A 21,156-nucleotide genomic window follows, 5' to 3' on the forward strand; every position below is an offset into this window, starting at 1 on the left:
ATGAGCTTGTGGGGCCTTTTCGGGTTGAGGATGGAGTCAAGCTCAACTCCCAGTCCTACTGCCAGTTTCTGGAAGACACCTTCTTCAAGCAGTGGTACAGGAAGAAGTCCACATCCTTCAAGAAAAACATGATTTTCATGCAGGACAGTGCTCCATCACACGCATCCAAGTGCTCCACAGCCTGGCTGGCAAGAAAGGGCCTAAAAGAAGAAAAACTAATGACATGGCCTCCTTGTTCACCTGATCTGAACCCCACAGAAAACCTGTGGTCCCTCATCAAATGTGAGATTTACAAGGAGGGAAAACAGTCCACCTCTCTGAACAGTGTCTGGGAGGCTGTGGTTGCTGCTGTTGATCGGGAACAGATCAAAACACTGACAGAATCCATGGATGGCAAGCTTTTGAGTGTCCTTGTAACGAAAGGTGGCTATATTGGTCACTGATTTGTTTTTGAATGTCAGAAATGTATATTTGTGAATGTTGAGCTGTTATATTGGTTTCCCTGGTGAAAATAAATAATTGAAATGGGTATATATTCGTTTTTTGTTAAGTTGCCTAATAATTATGCACAAAGTAATAGTCACCTGCACACAGATATCCTCCTAAAATAGCTAAAACTAAAAAAGCCCCACTCCAACTCCCAAAAATATTCAGCTTTGATATTAATGAGTCTTTTGGGTTCATTAAGAACATGGCTGTTGTTCAATAATAAAATTAATCCTCAAAATTACAACTTGCCTAATAATTCTGCACTCCCTGTATACAACATAACTCCATTAATTATGGATTATTATTATTATTGCATTATTATGCAGTTTTAAATTAAGTTCCTTAAAAAGGTAATCGAACTTACAATGGGCCTATGCTAAAGATTCCATTTAAAAATGTACCTTTGACCTACAACCTCATTACCTTAGAACTAGCTAGGCATGCTAACCTCAAGATACACTAAAAATGGACTTTAGCATGGTTTTCATAATGACATACAAATACGTTTTCCGCTCTGTGGTTCAGTTACCCGTTTAAATCAACACTGGGAAATAAACATTAACTTTAAATGGGAAACTGTTCACAGGGATGGAAAAAAGCAATGAAAACATGAGTTTAATTTGATTCTTTATTGTAACATCAGAATAGAGCCTGGAAATTATGCATTAATTAATTTACACATCCATGTTCCCATTCAGTTATTGATACTCGAAGAAAATGACCTAATAATGGGTTAACAAAATGTTACATAACATCCAACACAAAAATAACCCCAAAAGAACTTCAAAACGATGTGGGATACAAAAATGCCCTCGACTGTTGGATTTTACAGAGATTGACTGATCTTTCAAAGTTCGACTTTGTGGCTCAATTCACAATTGTATGAACAAAAATACAAAATGTCTGCCGCTGATCTGCCCTCTCTTGCTCAACAGCTCCAGGCAAACGAGCTCTTCTCTACTGCAGCCGTCCTCCACACTTCCTTAATCTACCTTCTTCAAAGGATGATTGGACCCTTAATATTCAACGAGGCCTTTGTGTTTTGGCAGCTCGAGACAAACCAACAGCCTGAGTACTCATGTGTGCCAACCCAGGCAAGCTGCTGGCAAGCTTGGCGAGCCCACCATTGGTTAGAAGCTGATGGATGGCGGTGGTCTTCATCACGCCCCCTGTGGTGACCACAGGTACTGCCCGGAGCAGAGTGCTGCTGCTGGTACCAGTAGAGGTCAGAACCGGACCCTGTGGCTTGCCACAAATTGCCTTTGGCTAGAAAAGAAGAGATTTATAAATGTAAATAAGTCACTTTCATGTTCTCTAAATAGACAGGAGCAAAAAATGATAATAAAATATATTTTAGTACGTTGGTATATTCTTAATACAAAAACACTCATGAAAAAAATTAAACAGCACTTCTAGAGTAAACAGAATACTTCAGTCTTTTTTTAGAGGGCTGCTACATTTCTTTTATGGAGAGAAATAACAAAGAAACACATTCATAAACATTAGGATAAACTACATCTGGTCCCACTACGTCTTACTCTGGTAATGTGTCTGAAGACCACAAACTGGCATTTAAAATACATGAACTGCTTTTTTAAATGGAATTCTGTTGCACCGTTTCATCATCCAAGGTACGGATGCAGGATAAAGAAAATTTCTGATCTGCACTCTAAATTTTGGTTTGGATGTCACACAGAAAGAATTCATGTTCTCCACTCGTTAGCCTTCTGCCAGTCAGACCGCACCTTCGTTGCTTCTTTCGTGGGTATTTGAAGGCCACACAAAATATTTGATGGACATAAATTTTTGAATGTTCTCTCTCCTACAGATGAGCCATTCTCTTTTCTAGATCACCAACAAGTGTGGATACAACTCCATGAGCAAACACTGCTCAGACTTCATCCTACAAGCACTGGAACAATGCAATCATTCTGAATATTTCCAATGTTAGAATATTTACTAAATGCTTAAAAATGGCCGTCCTTCTGAGTAAAGATTAGATTAAAAATACATCACAAAAATAGATTTAAAAAGAACAGTACCTGAGTGCAGTCTGTGTGGGCTGCTGCTGAGGGTAAACTAGGAGGTTTGGAGATGATCTCCTGAAGACTGAAACTTAGGCCTTGAAGCAGAGTGCTTGTGGGTGGTGCTGGACACAAATACAGGGACAGTAAATTGATGTATCGATATGTGCAAATGCATGCATGCAGACATAGCACATGTAAATTCCAAACTATAAGCACGCTTTGACCCCTGCAGCTTATTTATGGAATTTTATGACTTCCTCAATCGCCCCACAGGATTAAACAAGGTTTTCTAAATTTGAATGCATGTTTCCGGCCGAGCGGCCACAAGAGGGCGCTCGAGGAGCACAAACGCCAGACAGGTTAAAGGGCTACTGTAACACACCTTGGAAGATGCTAGTTTGTGTTTTGAACAGTCTTTTTGCACTTCATGTCCACACCCTCGTCATGGATCACACAAAGAAATGCTGACGATGCAGCTTTTAAGTTAAAGGCTAATGATCAACAGCTGGTAGGCTCTTTATTTATTTTTTTAAACCAGCATGTTACTGTAATGTCATTTTACAGCTGAGTTACTGCCGTGTTTTGTAATCAAACATTTAAAATAATCTTCCTTTGTACCATAAAGATCTCATGTTTTAAACTGGCCATCTGCGGCTTATTGTCACGTGTGGCTTATGTGTATTGTTTCGTAAATTTTATTAAATTTGCATGGTGTGGCTTATAGTCAGGTGCGCATTATAGTGCGGAATTTACAGTATGTTATACAGGTACTCCTCAGACTGACAAAAAGTGATGGCGCAAGAGGTGATCAATGATGTATAATTTAACATGTTGTCCTGACACACTAGTCTCCGTGAATGTTGAAATCATGAACCCATTTCTAGAATGTAGTCAGGGCTGCACCATGTGTTGGTGGCACAGCCCAGCAATTAGCCGCACAGTTTGAGGATGCAAACAGATGTGCAGGGCAGGACAGAACAGGTACCTTGGGCAGTAGCCGGAGCTTGTGCCTGGATTGGTGTGGAGGAAACTGACACCATGCAAAGCGGCACACTGTTGACTGAACTGGAGCCTGGGGACAAGGCACCAGACATCTCTGAGAGACTAGCAGACCTGCAGTAACACACATAACCACCAATCTACTCAGAAGCTAACCCAGTAAGTGCTGTATGGTCACCATTATCAACCTCTGCGTACACCACTAATCAATCTCTCTGCACCACACATTTTCATCCAATAAGGAGCAAGTTGGCATGGGTGCAGAAATGGACAGGGGTGTTAGTGCTCTATGCTGAATGTGCAGCCTACGTACCGCTGACCTGTAAGAAGTCCAGAGAGCTCCTGGGCTCCAGCAACTGTTTGTCCCACTGTCACAGGCTTCCCCGAAAGTCCTGCTGTGGGGAAAAATTATGATGACAGTGATCGACAGCATTTGGACTTTTTGCTAAGTAACAAGCAGTCCAGTTTTTACCTTCCTGTGCACTTGGACTAACAGTGCCCCCTGTGGACTCGCTTTGGGAAACTATAGTGACCTTGATCTTGGCTCTCTTGGTGGCTCTGCTTGATGTGGGACTTGGTGTCTGTCTCCTCTTGCCATGGCTCTTTAATTCATCTTTGTCTAAGCCCTCCATCTGATCAGGGGATACTGGAACTAAAGGACACAAGAAATTATAAAAGACTTATTTTACAATCAAATATAGGAGGTACATAAAATTGTGGGATATAGTGGTGGAAAATGGATGGCATGTAAAATTGGGATGATGAAAGAAAGAATAAAGAAATGAAACCACAGAGAAGATGAAAAGGAAGACAGATAGACACTTACCAAAAATACAAGGAGGGGTGCCAGGAGGAAGATTTTTCCTCACAAGCATGTTTTGTTTCATAAAAGCAGCAAACTGAGCTGGAATGAGTCAGGAAACAGTCAGAAAATAAAAGGTGTAAAAAGAGAGAATGAAAGGATTAGTCATTTTCCATTAGGAACATGACTTCATCATTTCTCACATTTTACTCACAAGTCATTTTAAAAGGTTGTATCTGGGTTATTGTGCAATAAATAATGCTCACTTAAAGATCTCTCCACACAAACTGTTATTAGCTTGTCTTATAGACAGTGAAAACCGCTGGTCACTGTAGGCCACTGAGCCTCCATTAAATACATTAAATAATACATTAAATACATGAACTGCAATAAACCTACCAGCTCCCCCAACCACACCAAAGTGTTCCAACCAATCACAGGGCAGGACTGGGGTAGACGTGGTCAGATTTAAGTGTGTTATGCTGCTTTTCCACTAGTATGGACTTGGCATTACACTACACAGCATGGTTGGGAGACTTTTGCCACGCGAGGTAACAGGATCGAATAGGTACCTACTCAAAAGGTGGTATTTTGTGGCACCTACTCAGTTAGGGTTCCAAGGGTACCAAGTCGACACCATTATGTTAGTTCTGTTAATGCTGTGATTTGCTCGTGAATTCACATCACTGACAAATCACAACCCACCGTTTTTAAAACGGTGCAACAGCAAAAGAGTTTCTCTGTGTTACAAAAGAGATAATAAAGGTCACATGGAAGGCAATATTGTAGTTTACCAATGAGGTACAAATGTTTATGAGCCGAGTGTCAGAGGAGGGAATGAAGCTACACACTGGGAGCCAAAAATGAGGTGTACCAGGAGTTTTCTGAGCTGACGGCCACTCATGAATACCAGTGGAGGTAAATGCGATATCAAGCTCAAAACAACAAAGATGATTACCAGACCATCAAAGAACAAAGTGGGATGAACGGAAAGGATTGTCTGGAAGTCATTTATTCAAATAAAATGGATTCTTTTTACAGCAATGATCGGCGAGTAGCAGAACGGAGAGTTGCCTCGATTTGGCTACAGAAAACCTAGATAGAGGGTTGAGTACTTCACGACTTTCAGCATTTTTAAGAACCAGTAACATATTTCCTTGATGGTAAAGGCACTTTAAACATGTATATTTAGAAAGTAACGTAGCAATCAGCTGTAGTTTCACGGTAGCTTCAGTAAAGGCGTTCAACACTTTGGATCATGAAAGAGCAGCACAAACCCAACAGCAGCAGCACCTTGCTGTGAAGGCCTTGGCCACATTGAAGAGGTGCCAGGGTGTAACAGGGTACCACTGTGACCACGCCTTTTATGTAGGGGGGATATTGTGCAGTGGTAAAGTGCCTTTCATGAACTGACCTTGAGCCTGTTTGTGAGTGAGCATGGTGCCCGAGCGCTGCATGTGAGTCTTGAGAAGCTGCGTGGCTGTAATCAGGCTGGACTTCTGTGCTGGAGACAGGCCAGGTGTCTTGGGTTTGGGACTTAAAGTGGGACTGTTCCAGACACTAGACAAATCCTACAATCATAATTAGAAATGTTCATTATTTTGCAACTACACCATCAAATAAACACAGGATCGTGTAATTGGCATCTTGCACTGGGCCATAATATCTTCAATTAATTTACTTTGCATTTTGCAAATATTAAAAGGAACATTAAAATAATGTTCAACGCTTAATCAAATACTATTGATTAAACAGTTCCTGGCAAGTTTATCAATTCATATAATCAGCCCTAATGATTGCAATAGGCAAGTCAAAACCATGTTGGTAATTGTATATAATGTCAGCTAACCTCAGAACCAGATGGTGAAACAGGAACTCGAAGAGCTGGGGAAGAAGGTCGTCCTCTATCCATGTCAAAAGGAAGTTCCCGCCGTGGTCTTTTTTTCTTTTCTGTATCCAGGTCTCTCAACTCTCCAGAGCTATGGCCATGACCCTCTGTCCGCGTGAGAACACCTGACAAAAAGTCAGCTATCTCATCCTACACATTAATGCAGAAAAGCATCATCACCCATTTTCTTTTAAAGTTTAAAATAGAAAATTGAACTAAGATACAATGATGAACCTGAATGCAGCGATCCACCATAGTCTGCGTCAATCCCTCTGATCTCATCTTTGCAGAATTAATTCTGTGGTGGAAGTGTGACAAAAACCCTTGAAGTAAGACATAACAAATATAGTCCCATACGATTTTAATCTCAAAACCTGTTTAAAGGGGACTGACCGAAGGTTGTCGTCTGCTCCACCCACGATCACCATGCTGTTATCTGCCCTCAGCTTCTCTCTGAACTCCTCCATTCCTTCTATGCTACACTGCAGTCCATTCTGGCCAACAACAAACAACACTGGAGTCTTCATGTCCAGCAGAGGATCATCCACATCCTGCAAGTGACACAAACATTCAGTATGACTTTAGTCAAACCAACATGTTTTTAACAGAAAGAATGAGGGTAGTGAGGAAAATCTTCTTTTTTTTTTTTTTACCCCTCTTAGTCCATTGACTGTGAGTAGGGGGAAGCCAAGACACACCACAGCGGTCAAATACTCCATAAGAGACACCTATAATTTGCCAGTATCAGAACAATTTACATCGATATATTTAGCAGAGAAAGAAATTACAGAATCAAATTCTATGAAAAAGAAGGAAGTCTTACATGACAAGCAATCAGAGCACCAGCATTCCAGCCAACTAGAATAATGGGTTTGTGGAGAAAATGGCTGTGGACCTGAGAATGAATATAAACAGAATCAGGAGAGTTGCAGAAACCCATCAAATATCAAAAGTTTCCTGTTGCTTGCTGAATGACATAGAACTGCCATAGAACCCTAACCCTGAAAATATTGATTTCCATAACAGCAACATAATGATGTGTAGAAGTGTATGCACAGCTAGTGTTGCATGCTTGTCACGGCTCCAGTGTAAACATTTGATAAATATATGATAAATAATAATAATAAATCATACATTCTAAGCTAAGATGAACTAGTCAACACTCATGAAGCATTCTGGTCATCTATAATCTGGTCACAGTTTCTAGATTAGGAATTACCTTGTCGATAAGTACATTTCTATTATGCTTTCACTCAGACATAGCTAATATTTATCATCCTATAATACCTACAACTTCTAAACATTGTGGAACAAAAGAGAAAATCTTTCAATTTCTGACTTAAGAGTAAAATCCTAATGAATATTCTTTTATACAATTTTTATAAAAGACAACTTCCTCTATCTACAGAACCTATTAAGGTTAATAACCCAAACTCGTATCAAAAGAGTGACCGCAACATTGTGATATTTAAACAAATGTTGACATTTTGTCCTGTACTATGTATAAATCTATATGGAAATATACCCTAAATGTTACCTCCATGACTTTGGCCCTTACTGTTCCCAACATGTGCTCCAAACACTGAGTAACACCAATATTTGCACTACTGTTCACATGATAGTGAACTGGGATCACCTGAAAATGACAAACACCTTTAAAAGGACTGAACACAACTGTCTTCGTAAATAAAGAAATAAATCCACATCCCACTGGATAGGATTTTCCCAAACCTTTCCCAAACAGGACAGCTGGGACTGCCAGAATCTCATTCGTCGTGATGTAGGGAGAGCAGGATTGGTTGGGCTTGATGGTGCTATTAGGATGAGAGGAGAGCCAGGAAGCTTGCTCTAAAAACAGAAAATCAATTATTACATTAAGTAAACAAATATTTCTCAATGAATTACAAACTAAGAAGTTTTTCCATTCCAGACATGGTGAACTTACCGGCTTGTTTTGGGACAAAACTCCAACAGCAGGGTCCCAAGGACGTTTGAGTAGCAGAGCCAGGGCTTCTGCACTTGGAGCACAGCTCTTGGCTGATGTCAGCAGCATTCTGTCGATCAACAGAGGAACCTGCCAAAGCGCCGAGATGATCATGAGATCTCATCATCACAGATGTCTAAATATGCAGTCACACATAGAAAATATTGACCTCTCTCACCTTGCTTTTCAGAGTCTGCAGCACATCAAGGTAAGCAGCCAGCATTGCCAGACTTAAGGATTCAATCATGGTAGTGTGTAACCACTGTGTCACTTTCACGTCCCAATTCACACTGGCAAATGCATGTCGCACCTTCCGAGCACATTTATCCACAGCTATCCTCCGCAAAATCGGCTCGTTGGAAGCCTATGGAATAAGACACAAAAGTGGAAATTCTTAAAATTTACCCCAGCTGTGGAAACAAATGTATGCATTAAGATATACAATATTTTTCTAATGTGTGTAACAGGTTCTGGTGACGTGTGTCTTTTTACACAATGTCCAGCAGAAGTAATGTCTATAATTGTCTGGACCGATTTTTTGTGAATAGACCTATAGAAAAAAAGTATTGTGAGAAATTATGATCACGAGTATCCAAAATGTTCTATTTTTCTTGCAAAGCCTCAGTAGATACTGGTAAAAAACCATTAGACAGCTAAAGTTACAGTGACAGCAGTCGGAGAAAAGCCCGTCATTATCACACTAATCCCCAAATCAATAAGTCATTCTTTTTGAACAACGCATCATTTCCTGCTTGAAAAACCCTCGTCCGATGGGATGTGACCTCGGTGCTACATTTGAAATTCCTCAATCTATAATGATCCACGGTTTAAATGTAGCAATGTAAAGAATAAAAACACACTTATGTTTACTATGCAATACAGAAAACTGGAGACACTGTATGACATCGAACTTACGGTATACCAAAACAAAGAGGCTTAAGCTCTAAGGCCCAACAGAATTTTGTTGTAATAAGATGGTGACAACCCACATTTTCATTGGCCAAGCGAGCTAGTCTTTCAGCTTGCAGAGCTTTCAGAACTTTATTGAAGAGTTTGTTCTGAATCATTGACCATCCAGTCCTGAAACACAGTAATCGTGCATGTTAAAATCAATGCTCCTTCACTGTCCACCTTGCTATGTGCCCACGTGTTTTTAAGTGTGGAAATAGACCTACATTTCTACTTCCACACTTTAAAATATGAATCATGAGTGTCCAGTAAAGCACAGATGTGTGATTACTTGTTTATATGTTCCTCCCAGTCATCAGGGGGTGGTGGGCTCTCAGCAACAGTGCGAGCTAACAAAACATGCCGCTCACACTCCTTCATCACATTGAGGGCTCTTTGATTATCATAAAGGGGAATCGGCAGTGGTGTCACCGTTTCCACATCTATTACAGACTCTGAGTCTCTAAGGGAAAAAAAGAAATCAAGTTAAAGTGGAAAAAATGCAGCAAAGACTGAATGAAAAAGATAATTCTGGGGTCATTTACTGAAGAGCGCCTGAGTGAAAGCATGAGTTGCCCACATTGATCAGAAAACGTGGTAAGAGCTTTTTAACTCACAATGAAGCTTCCACCTGGCGTCGAGGGTTAACAAACAGTGACCGTGTGGGGCGCGCACTACTAGCATCTGGGTGAGCGTTCCATGGTTTGGCATAGCTGTGGTCCAAAAACACCAAGTCCAATTCTCTTTCATGAGCTGACAGTTGAAAAAGCAAAGAGGTGCCCATCCTGCGCCCTGTTTGGAAGTCTTTATCTTCACCTCGAAACATCTTGTTCATGCACCTCAAAGGGACCTGGAAGGAATGAACAATTTACACACATTTAAACTGCAAATGGATCATCTGATTGACAAGATCTGCCGAATGCTTTCATTTACTGCGAGGCTTATTAAGGAACTCCTGAATTATGAAAATGGACGGAGTTTACTAACGATGTATGGCATGGTGGGCCTCCAAAGGTGGCGTGTCCTTCGCCTCAGGTCTCGGTGCCCAGCCATGTCTCAGCTTGCCTCAGCTTGTTTATGTGTGTGGGTGTGTGTGTAAGTGCGTTGGATGCATGTGTGTGTGTGTCCTTTTCTTGATTCTCTTGTTCTCTTTGCTGTTTTTATCCTTTGTGAGGCACTTTGTGCTACCTAGTGTATGAAAAGTGCCATATAAATAAAGATTGAATTGAATTGAATGTAACTCACCCAACGATACACACAAAGATCAAGTTACGGAAAATTATTTGATCATTTTATTGAATTTGTGTTAACTAACACATGACAACAGAAATGTAAATTGCGATTCTAAATTTCTTATGTTCAAATACTCAAGTGCTTTGTCCACGGAGCACCACATTAAAATTACCAGCATTAAGTGGGATTTTAATTTGTAAATCATTTGCCTTTGGCAAAAATCAAAGGTTAATAAAAAGAAACATCTTGGATAAATGTGACAGCAGATAAGCTCAGTAACCCCGTTAGAACGACCGTTAATGCTGTCTTGGGGAACTAAAGCTGTAAACTGGCCTATCACGCAGTCGTTAGCATAGAAAGCTAAATACTACGCGAAAGGCGTTAATCGCTCTTCTTTTTAGCTTACCCTTTCACTTTACTCCTCCATATTTTTGCAGCGGTTATACGTCTTCTTTTGAGGCAAGGGAGAGCAAAACAAACGTCCCTAATAAATTTATTTATGTTACGTAAAATCACCTAAACCCACTGTCAGTACCTGATCTGCGCCATGAACCCGACGTTTGCGCATGCGCCAGTATGTGCGCATGCGCAAATGATCCCCCATGGTCTTTATTTATATCAAAACAATGAACAAACAAAATGGTAGACGTCAGATGATGTTGAGAAAGACGTTGTACATTGTACAATCGAAACAAAGGAAGAAATAAACTTGACAGAAATCAAGAACTTAAAGAAAACAGATAAATAATATGCAAATGAAAATCAGTATTTAAACTGACATTGTTTACTAATTAAAATAAAAGGAAAATAGGAACAAATAAATAAGATGTCACTTCAATTAACATTAAACATAATACAGGTGTTAGTCTTAAGAGCTTTTTGTCCACAGCACATCTTTAGATCTCTCAACATAATGAATTCCTTGCCATCGACTTGAGTATTCTGGAGTCTGCCCAGAATGTCTGAGAGAACGTTTTGGTGCTCCCTGATGTCTTTAGTAAGTATATTGTAGCTGTCCCTTTTTTAAGGCCAGTGGCTACTGCACTGTGGCCAGGGTGTTGTTGGGGTGGTTTTATAAGTTTTGTGTCCCCACTCTTTCTCTCATTCAGCAGTTTTTCAGATAACATGGGATTATAAAATTACAAATTACTCCATACTACCCCAAAGGAAATGGTCTGTGTGACAAGTTCAACAAGGCACTCCATAACTTGCTGCATACTTCTCCAGTGTCCCAGAAGAGGGATTGGCATATGTGCCTGCCTTTTGTACTGTATCGCTATAACCCAACTCACCATCAGTTAACAGAGAAAGCGACCTGTTTCTTGATGTTTAGTCAGAAACCAAGACTGCCAACTGACTTCCTGCTAGCCAGAGTCAAGAGTCCTGTCAGCTGGTCTATCCATGTGCTTTAAGGAGCAATAAGCCTGTCTGCAAGTAGCAGTTGAGGGTGCAAAGGAGTGCTTTTAGCATGCTGCTTGTCGGCAGAATCAAGTCCGTGATCAGAATGTTAGAGAGCTACCACTGGAGGAGGGGCAGTTGGTATACTTGCTGGACTTTGGTGGCAGGCAGCCCCACAAGATCCAAGACTGGGGGCTTTCTGAGAGCTACCGAGTGTTGTGGATAGCTGTCCCTAAAGAGCTTAGCTTAAAGGCATATGATCTCTCTTTTCAGTTTAAATTTGATTTTGAAAGTATGTGATTCATGTATCCATGTGTGTAAGCTGTACACGATGTGCGTATCCACCTGCGTCAGTGGTATATGATGTGCGTACCTATTTGCATCAGTTGTATAGGATATATTATCAATCTATGTCAGCAGGGTGCACCTGCTTTCTCTCCTTATGTGTGTGGAAAATACTCAAGCACAAGACTGTAGGTTAGTGGAACGCCCCCGAGGCTGAGGGTCTGAGGAAGTATACAGGGCCCAGGCTTCGAAGGGCACCAGAAAGTCTGACACCTGATTTATTCTTTTTTTAAAAAACAAAACAAAACAAAGGAGTTCTTTTGAACTCCTGTGCTCATTTGGACTTTCATTATGTACTTTTCTTATCACTAAGATGAGGAAATCTCGTTGTCGCATGTCCATAGTAAACATCACTATGGACAACATTGCTGGTACAAAAGGTCAAGATCCACTCACCCCCAATCACTTACTAACCATGAAAACCTCTGTCCCTCTACCCCCACCACCAAAAAAAAAAAAAAATTGTAGCCCCAGATCTGTACGGCAGGAGAAGATGGTAAAAGATGGTAGGAGAGAAATTCTGGAATAGAGGAATGAATATCTGGCAAACGTTATTCTAGAACAACGGTGGCATTCACCACGCTGTGTAAATGTTAAAACTGTCAGAGAAGAGGAGCCTGCAATGAATGGAGACTGGGAAGAGTGATGGATGTGTCTCCTGATGGTCTGATGCTGCTACAATACAAATAGGAAATAAGAAATTAGGGATAGAAGGCTTAGTAATCCTTCTAATATTGAGAGTTCAATTCACAAACTTGTCATGTTAGTGGAAACCAATTAAATGTCCCCTCATATTTTCTCTAACTCTTAGATTGTGATTAGATCATTATTCCCTCAAGGTTCCTTTCCGATAACAATCATTATGTATGAGTAAAGAAATTATGAGACTTGTTTGGTCATAATAAATCATAGCACTTTGGTGGAAGTTTAACTGTCAGCAGTTCAGATTCATTGAGTTAAATCTAATTGTAAACTTTATCACTAACCCTAACCCTTAAAAATAGAAGAAACGGAACTAAAGTGAAAATATTATCAGATGCTGATTCCTAGGCAAATCATCACCGCGCTTAAATCCAAAGGTCTCTGCAAACACTATTTAAGAAGAGCACCATTCAACATAGACACAACAATTCACCCCCTCCCAAACAGACGATACAACTCTGCAAGTTTCATCATGGTGAGTTTTTTGAGAATCATCTGCAAAAAAACAACAACTTTGAATTCATTGGAAAAAAACTTTAAATACAAAATGTTGTTCGGTGTATAGAACTCAAAATATGGAGGGAAAATATTTCTAATGTTTGGGACATGCTACGCTGTACATCAAGCTTAATATTATTATAACACTAATTTGTCATTTGTTGGAAAGAAATATCTGTTGGCTTTGGCAGTGCTGACATGTGCTCAGGTGTTACCCTCACATGCTTTCTGCTATGTCAAGCCCATGAGAAAAGGTAAAAAGGATGACGACACTCGAAAAATGTCAAATTTGATCATAATTGAATGGATCAAAACTATATTTTTCCCTCCCTGTATAGATATGACGCATTGTATGGATGAAACAGATGGCACATGGCATGCCATTGGATCCTCCTGGAGAAACAGTGAGTGTATGGACTGCACTTGTGCGAGCTGCTGTTCTGCGTAAGTGCACTGAACACGACTGATTGTGCTCTACCTGTGTTTCTACACATTTCTTACTGTGGTTTTTGGATCTTTGCAGGTATTCTAGACCTACCTTATTCGACGATGACTGTATTTCAGTGTTCGACAAAGTGGCCTGTGAATACAAAGTGTATAAAAAGGACAACCCAAGCATTTCATGCCCAATCTATGGTTCAGTAGGAAAGTAATCGGAGCATTTGTGGCTCTCAGATATTGGTTGTTGAAGGTTATGATTAAAGGCTTCTGAATCGGTGGGCGATGTATGTGACCCGGACATACAAGTCAATAAACATGATTTTCAAAATTGTATTTAAAATAAAAGCAAAACTTTTGATGAACTCATCTGGGTCGTAGCATTTTTATGGTTATAAAATCAGTTTTCCTAAATTATATAAAAAATCAAATTGTCTTATTTCAGACTGCAATATTCTGTTTTATAGAATATTATCTATTTTTAACTTAACCCTCTTAGGTCTGAGTTTATCAGTGTAAAACACAGCTAAAGAAAAAGTACAGTTTGATCACTGTAAAAAGAAAATTGACTTGAGAGGAGATTCTGTCGATGTCATCATGCATCTGCTACCTACGTTTATTTTTTAACAAAGTTAATGTCTTGTCTTCAGTGTCTTCAGTCTTCAAGGTTTCATGTTGGAAACAGTGTTCTTTTAGCAATCAGTGTAGAATAATAACGATCACGATAACAACAACAATATAATAATACTAATACCAATAACAATAATAATAATGATAATACTAATAATGATAATAATAACAACAACAATAATAATAACAATAATAATAACACTAATACTACTACTACTAATAATAAAAATAATAATAACGACAACCCTAACAACAACAATATAATAATACTACTAATACCAATAATAATAATGATAATGATAATAATAATAATAATAATAATAATAATAATAAGGGTGCACGGGCCATCACTCATGTCCGGTCAGGATCGGCTCATTTCAGGTTCAGGCCCCCTGGAACTTGCGTGCCCAACCTGAGGATCCAGCTCTGCTCAGCCTGGATCCGCTGGACGGTTAGGGTTAGGGTTAGCATTAGGGTTAGCATTAGGGTTAGGGTTGGAGTTAGGGTTAGGGTTGGAGTTAGGGTTAGGGTTAGGGGTTAGGTTTGGGGTTAGGGTTAGGGTCAGGCTTAGGGTTAGGGTTATGGTTAGGTTAGGTTAGGGTTAGGTTTGGGGTTAGGGTTAGGTTAGGGTTAGGGTTAGGGTTAGAGGTTAGGGTTAGGGTTAGGGGTTAGGGTTAGGGGGTTAGAGGGTTAGGGTTAGGGTTAGGGTTAGAGGGTTAGGGTTAGGGTTAGGGTTGGGTTAGGGGTTAGGTTAGGGTTAGGGTTAGGGTTAGGGTTAGGGTTAGGGTTAGGGTTAGGGTTAGGTTAGGGTTAGGGTAGGGTTTGGGGTTAGGGTTAGTTTTAGGGTTAGGGTTAGGGTAGGGTTTGGTTTAGGGTTAGGGTTAGGGTTAGGGTAGGTTAGGGTTAGGGTTAGGGTTAGGGTAGGGTTAGGGTTAGGGTTAGGGTTGGGGTTAGGGTTAGGGTTAGGGTTAGGGTTATGGTTAGGTTAGGTTAGGGTTAGGTTAGGTTAGGGTTAGGGTTAGTTTTAGGGTTAGGGTTCGGGTTAGGGTTAGGGTTAGAGGGTTAGGTTAGGGTTCGGGTTAGGGTTAGGTTAGGGTTAGGGTTAGGGTTAGGGTTAGGTTAGGGTTAGGGTTAGGGTTTAGGGTTCGGGTTAGGGTTAGGGTTCGGGTTCGGTTAGGGTTAGTTTAGGTTAGGTTAGGGTTAGGGTTCGGTTAGGGTTCGGGTTAGGGTTGGGTTCGGGTTCGGGTTCGGGTTTCGGGTTCGGGTTGGGTTCGGGTTCGGGTTAGGTTCGGGTTAGGTTAGGGTTAGGGTTAGTTTAGGTTAGGTTAGGGTTAGGGTTTTAGGGTTAGGGTTAGGGTTAGGGTTAGGGTTAGAGGTTTTCGTTTTCGGGTTCGGGTTCGGTTTCGGTTCGGGTTCGGGTTCGGTTTTCGGGTTAGGGTTCGGGTTCGGGTTAGGTTAGGGTTAGGGGTTAGGGTTCGGGTTAGGGTTAGGGTTAGGGTTAGGGTTAGGGTTTAGGGTTAGGGTTAGGGTTAGGGTTAGTTTAGGTTAGGGTTAGGTTAGGGTTCGGGTTAGGGTTTCGGTTTTTAGGGTTCGGGTTAGGGTTAGGGTTCGGGTTAGGGTTAGGGTTAGGTTAGGGTTCGGTTAGGGTTCGGGTTCGGGTTCGGGTTCGGGTTCGGTTAGGGTTCGGGTTAGGTTAGGGTTAGGGTTGGGTTCGGGTTAGGGTTCGGGTTCGGGTTAGGGTTAGAGGGTTAGGTTTTTAAGGTTAGGAACTCTGGCGCCGCGAAGCGGCGTCAGAGTTCCGTGCACGGGCCATCACTCATGTCAGGCCTGGATCGGCTCATTTTAGGTTCAGGCCCCCCGGAACTTGTGTGCCCAATTTAAGGATCCAGCGCCGTTCAGCACGGATCCGCTGGACAGTGGACCACATGGGGTCATGTTCAATGACCGTTGCTTGAAGCGACGGCCATCCGTGGTTTAGGAAATGATTCACCAGCGGGGTGTGGGTTTCCTTTTTTCTAAGTATGTTATATCTATGTTGGGTAAACCGCAGGAGGAGGGTGTTCTGGTCTCCCCAACATACTGAATGCCACACACCCCGCAAGTGATCAGGTAAACACAATTTCTTGTGTGGGGACTTCCATGGGTTTCCCCCTTAAAAACATCTTTGTGTACCTGGCTCCGTATCCACACTCTGTGTTTGTAGAATTCACCGCGGCTTCGGGACACTGCCGTCGGAAGAGGCCTTATTTTGGCCTTGACCAGCAGGTCCCGTAAGTTTTTGTTTTTTCTATATGCCGCGATGATTCTGCAGTCCGAGAAGGTGGAGTGGTTGCTCAGGATTTTTGAAAAATTGTTTTTGATGTTTTTCATAAGTAGGGTGGCCGGAAAGGAATATGTCGTCACCAGGGGAACTACAGAGGACACATGGACCGGCTTTGCCTCGAGGAACTCTCTGAGAGCCTGTCTCCTGAAGGACCTCGAGTATCCTCTGGTGGAGAGAGCCCGGAACAGTGTCCTGGTGGCCTCCATGAAATCTCCCTGGTGCGTACATATCCTGTGGAATCTCAATAGTTGAGATTTTAGCAGGCCTTTAAAAATATGTTTAGGGTGGAAACTGCTCCGATGCAGTAGTGCATGTGAGTCAGTTTCCTTAAAGAACACCTTTACATCAAGGTTATTCGTGGCGTTAAATTTCTCCCCTTTAAATGTGGTTGTGTCCAGGAAGTCCACCGACCCACTGTTTATGGTGGACTTAAGTTTGATGGATGGATTGTGCCGTTGAGTGAATTGAGGAATTCCCCAAATTCCTCCTGTGTGTGATGCCAAACACCCCAAATGTCATCCAGGTACCTAAAATAATGTAAGGGCTTTTTTCCACAAGCCGCCAACGCCGATGTCTCCCACTCAGCCATAAAAATGTTGGCGTAGGCTGGTGCAAATTTTTTGCCCATTGCCGTCCCCTTTATTTGTAAATAAAATTTGTTATCAAATTGAAAATCGTTTCGTCTCAAATTAATATCAAGGAGTTGGAGAAGCTCTTTTCCGGTCGTTTTTTATTGGGAATTTAGAGAAAATGTTTTTCACCGCCTGGATGCCTTCATTTATGTCAATATTTGTATACAGGCTGTCAATGTCCAGGGTGAATAAAAATGAGTTGGAGGGAACGTGCAATTTGGAGACTTTTTGGATGAAGTCGTAAGTATCCTGAATGTATGAGGGGTGTTTGCATGAGAGGGGATTTAAAAAGTAATCAATGTACTCCGCCGTGTGGTAAGTTTCACTATCACAATCACTCACAATAGGGCGGCCCGGAGGAATGATGTGCGGCCTGCTCCACTTGGCCGGATCCTTATGGATTTTAGGGAGTAAATAAAAAAGTCTGGCCCTGGGCTGTGGATTCCCCATCAGGTATTTATGTTGTTTCTTGTTTATAAATTTTTCTCTAATAATTTGTTGATGATCTGCTCCACCAATTTAGTTGTTTCCAGATAGATAGGTTTGTCCAATTCTTTGTAATAATTCACATCTTCTAATTGTCTCCTGCCTTCCCATAGGTATTGTTCCCTGTCCATAATTACCACTGCGCTGCCTTTGTCCGCCGGCTTTATGATAATATTGGTATTTTGTCTCAGCTCCTGCAGGGCTGTGGCCTCCTCATGGCTAAGGTTAGGCATCACCCTGCAGGGCCGGAATTTATGGTCGAAATATTGTTTGTCCGCTGTGATCAGCGTCTGGACTTCTGGGGGCAGTGTGTCCATGGACGGAGTCCAAGTGGATCTGGGAGTGAACGGTGGGGGCTCAGAATCACCATCCATTCCGCTATTTTGAAAATGGGATGCCAATTTAAGTCTCCTGTGGTATTGCTGCAGGTCCCATCTAGCCTGCTCCAGGAGATCCTTGTTGGTCCCTTGTGTTGGGATAAATGTGAGTCCCCTGTTTAATAATTTGAATTGTGGTTTTGTTAATTTAAATTTCTTAGCCAAAACAATGACGTTTTTAGACCCCTCCTGAAAAGGCAGGCTTATGGGGTCTGGCAGTTTACATGGTCAAACAGTGTTGGAGCATGTTTCTGGCTGTGGCCCTCGTCCAATGGACGTGGTCATTGATCGTTGAGAAGAGATGGGAAGGTAAAAGAGGGATGAAGAGACAGTTTTTCCTAATTTGTGAATTTAGAAATTTAAGGTTTCTTTGTTCTTTTGCAGGGAGGAGACTGGAAAAGTTAACCAGCGGCACCCAAATCCCCGCGCTGGGAAAGCGCTCATCTGCCGTTTCGACCGCCGCTCTCATTTGGGCAGACAAGGTGAGTCTTTCCTTCTGAGAGCGATTGTTAAGGCCAAAGGCCAAGATGACGTGCTCCACCTCTGTGTAGACTGTGGCCTTTTTTATGATCTCCTGTGCATGCCTAAGGTTTGCCCCTGGGTAAACTCCACCTGCAGTTGGTCATTTGTGAATGGGGGGAACCTGCTCAGATTGGAGTCCCCCAGAATAAGCCACTTTTTAGTGACGCTCAGGCCCCAATCCTGCATTTTGTTATTTGTGTGGATGTGTCTGGTGGCTCTGCGTGTCTCCGGTTCAGGTGAGTAAGGTTGTTGGGGGGGTTTTTTAACATCCATTTTGAGCTTACTTTGCACCGCTGACCTGAGCCTCCTGGCCATCTGTCCAGTGCCCTCCACTGGTGAGGGCAAAGGGACCAATTTCTGCTCGCTCAGGTCAATGAGCAGGTCCGTTTCTATCGGAGCATCCAAGATGGAGTCCGTCTCCACTACGCAGCAGGGGTTTAGCTTAGGGGAGGAGGTTACCGTAGTAGGTAGGTGGGCTGAACGGGGGGTTCTCTGTGGCTGTGGTGGGTTATTTGGGCTGGGATGTCTAAGAGATTTTCCTCTCTTATAGGTGACCATCCTCCTGATTCCTCCGTTTCTGTGCCAACTGACACCTTTTGAACGGATCTGGGTGGAGCAGGTGATGTGGGAACCAGTTCCAATTGTTTTGGTGGTTGATGCACCTCAACTGTAACTGTGTGTTTGTCCACTGGTGTTGTTTCAGTGTCATTGGCCATCTGTAAAGCAGGTGGATCTGCAGCAGGAGGAGGAGGGAGGAGAGAGAGGGTGACGGCGGCGCAGGACCGATTGTCCCCTCACCTCCCATTCTGGCAATGATGTGTGCCTGTGCCTGCTCCAGAGTCTCCCCATGGAGCCGTTTGCCCAGGTTCCGTTTTGCCCAAATGGAGGCAATCTGGAAAGGTCCCTCCCATCCCTGGAGTGACAACTGGGCGAGCGCCCCAGCTCCAACTCCAGTTCATACATATAATGATCCCGGAGGATCATCATGGTGGTTGCCTCCCAGTTCCTGGCATTCCCCTCTAATAAAAGACTTGTTCTCTGATTAGGATTTGCAGGTTTTATTGTGTTTGCCAGGTTTATAGACATTTTTCTGATGGTGGGAGGGGACTGTTCAGCCAAAGTGATTTTAAGATGATGGGTAATTTTAATTATTTTAAACATGGTTCGAATTTTAAGACCAAAATCTGGGTCATCAGATTTAGGTTTATTTTGTTAGTGGTTGTCCGATTATTTGTGTTTTGTCGCATTGCAGCGTTCCCCCTGTTATATGAACGCGCGTTGCGATTTTTATGATAATTGTGCGGGCCGAGTAGTAACGTCCCGCGGTTCAAAAAATTGCGGCTGGAAGCCTCGCTTCTGGAAGCGTTGTTGCGGGGCATAATCATCCCGTCTGCTACTCATCCTCGTAACCGAGGCGTAGCTGCGACGTTCCCGGCTCCGGTACGGTCCCCCGTCACGTCCGTTGCGGTGTTCCGCCTCCGGAGCACGGTTCCTGCCATCATGGCGGAGCCAGTCATGACGGCTGGGATTGGGAGGCTCGGGGCGGCGGCGATGTTGATTCCGCTTGCGCCCTCGAGACACCAGAATCCACCCGTCATCGTTTCTGTACTCCGCCATGTAGAAGTTGGTAAGTTTTTTCCGAATTTTTTAATCGAAAACGAGCTATTTGTTGCAACGTTTCGGTCCGAAAAGAACCTTCTTCAGGCTTAGCTCGTTTTGCTATTGCTATCTATGCTATATCTCCGTTCGATTTCCTGATGTGTCTGATTCAAATTTTCAAGGTAGGTACTGAGCTCCCGCCTGAATGGGGCTTTTGTAAACTCCGGTCAGGGGGCGGAGTGTGGAGAGAGTTTTCGAAGATTTCTTGCTCCAATTTTCCAAGTATTAGAAAATCTCCAATAGTCCAAATTATGTGTTTTCCTTTTGTTTGTTTTTTAATTTAAATTCTTGTAATCCTTATGTGTTAAATCCAATTAGTTGTTTGTTTAAATTTTAAAAAAATTAATTTATGTACTCTCCTGTCCCAAATTGGCTGTTTTCCTCTTTTTGTGTGGTAAGTTGTCCCTGTCCTCAGAATGGGGGGTTAGGGTTAAGGGTTGGGGTTAGGGTTAGGGGTTGGGGTTAGGGTTAGGGGTTGGGGTTAGGGGTTTGGGGTAGGGTTAGGGGTGGGGTTAGGGTTAGGGTTAGGGGTAGGGGTTGGGGGGTTAGGGTTAGGGGTTGGGGTTAGGGTTGGGGTTAGGTTAGGGTTAGGGGTGGGGTTAGGGTTAGGGGTTAGGGTTAGGGTAGGGTAGGGGTGGGGTTAGGGTTAGGGTTAGGGTAGGGTAGGGGTGGGGTTAGGGTTAGGGTTAGGGTAGGGTTGGGTTAGGGTTAGGGTTAGGGTTAGGGTTAGGGGTTGGGGTTAGGGTTAGGGTTAGGGGTGGGGTTAGGGTTAGGGG

At 42.5% G+C, this 21,156-nt stretch overlaps 3 protein-coding genes across 26 annotated transcripts in view; 2 read left to right on the forward strand and 1 right to left on the reverse strand.

The window, feature by feature from the left end:
- Positions 1-1,103: 1,103 nt before the first annotated feature.
- kansl3 (KAT8 regulatory NSL complex subunit 3) lies at positions 1,104-10,949 on the reverse strand. Of its 23 annotated transcripts, none has more exons than XR_008950559.1 (22): positions 10,777-10,944; positions 10,125-10,325; positions 9,755-9,987; positions 9,430-9,600; positions 9,105-9,269; positions 8,682-8,739; positions 8,368-8,553; positions 8,151-8,279; positions 7,937-8,053; positions 7,743-7,841; positions 7,029-7,100; positions 6,859-6,933; positions 6,599-6,756; positions 6,440-6,503; positions 6,167-6,355; positions 5,732-5,888; positions 4,342-4,419; positions 3,988-4,167; positions 3,836-3,907; positions 3,502-3,629; positions 2,532-2,638; positions 1,104-1,755 (listed from the first exon to the last, which is right to left on the reverse strand). XR_008950559.1 is itself a non-coding variant. In XM_057032802.1 (22 exons), the coding sequence occupies exons 2-22, from the start codon at positions 10,188-10,190 to the stop codon at positions 1,513-1,515; spliced, it is 2,706 nt and encodes a 901-aa protein (XP_056888782.1). In that variant the 5' UTR covers positions 10,191-10,325; positions 10,777-10,944; the 3' UTR covers positions 1,104-1,512. The 23 variants fall into 23 exon arrangements, 19 of the variants coding, with proteins under 19 accessions (XP_056888782.1, XP_056888794.1, XP_056888780.1 ...); XR_008950558.1 differs by having other exon boundaries at positions 3,836-3,910; XM_057032802.1 differs by having other exon boundaries at positions 3,502-3,588.
- A 1,642-nt stretch (positions 10,950-12,591) lies between these two features.
- Positions 12,592-14,120, forward strand: LOC130525731 (beta-microseminoprotein-like). Of its 2 annotated transcripts, XM_057032819.1 has the most exons (5): positions 12,592-12,619; positions 13,193-13,290; positions 13,483-13,567; positions 13,652-13,757; positions 13,837-14,120. In XM_057032819.1, the coding sequence occupies exons 1-5, from the start codon at positions 12,607-12,609 to the stop codon at positions 13,964-13,966; spliced, it is 432 nt and encodes a 143-aa protein (XP_056888799.1). In that variant the 5' UTR covers positions 12,592-12,606; the 3' UTR covers positions 13,967-14,120. The 2 variants fall into 2 exon arrangements, with proteins under 2 accessions (XP_056888799.1, XP_056888801.1); XM_057032821.1 differs by lacking the exon at positions 12,592-12,619 and having other exon boundaries at positions 13,135-13,290.
- Positions 14,121-20,478: 6,358 nt separating this feature from the next.
- The window catches only part of LOC130525941 (ribonuclease inhibitor-like), a 23,610-nt gene continuing 22,932 nt past the window's right edge, over positions 20,479-21,156 (forward strand). The window contains exon 1 of the mRNA XM_057033255.1: positions 20,479-20,502. Within this exon, the coding sequence (XP_056889235.1) occupies positions 20,479-20,502 (24 nt within the window). The remainder of the gene's footprint in view (positions 20,503-21,156) is intronic.

The sequence above is a fragment of the Takifugu flavidus genome, chromosome 5 (genome assembly GCF_003711565.1).
Source record: "Takifugu flavidus isolate HTHZ2018 chromosome 5, ASM371156v2, whole genome shotgun sequence".
In the NCBI taxonomy this organism is placed as follows: domain Eukaryota; kingdom Metazoa; phylum Chordata; class Actinopteri; order Tetraodontiformes; family Tetraodontidae; genus Takifugu; species Takifugu flavidus.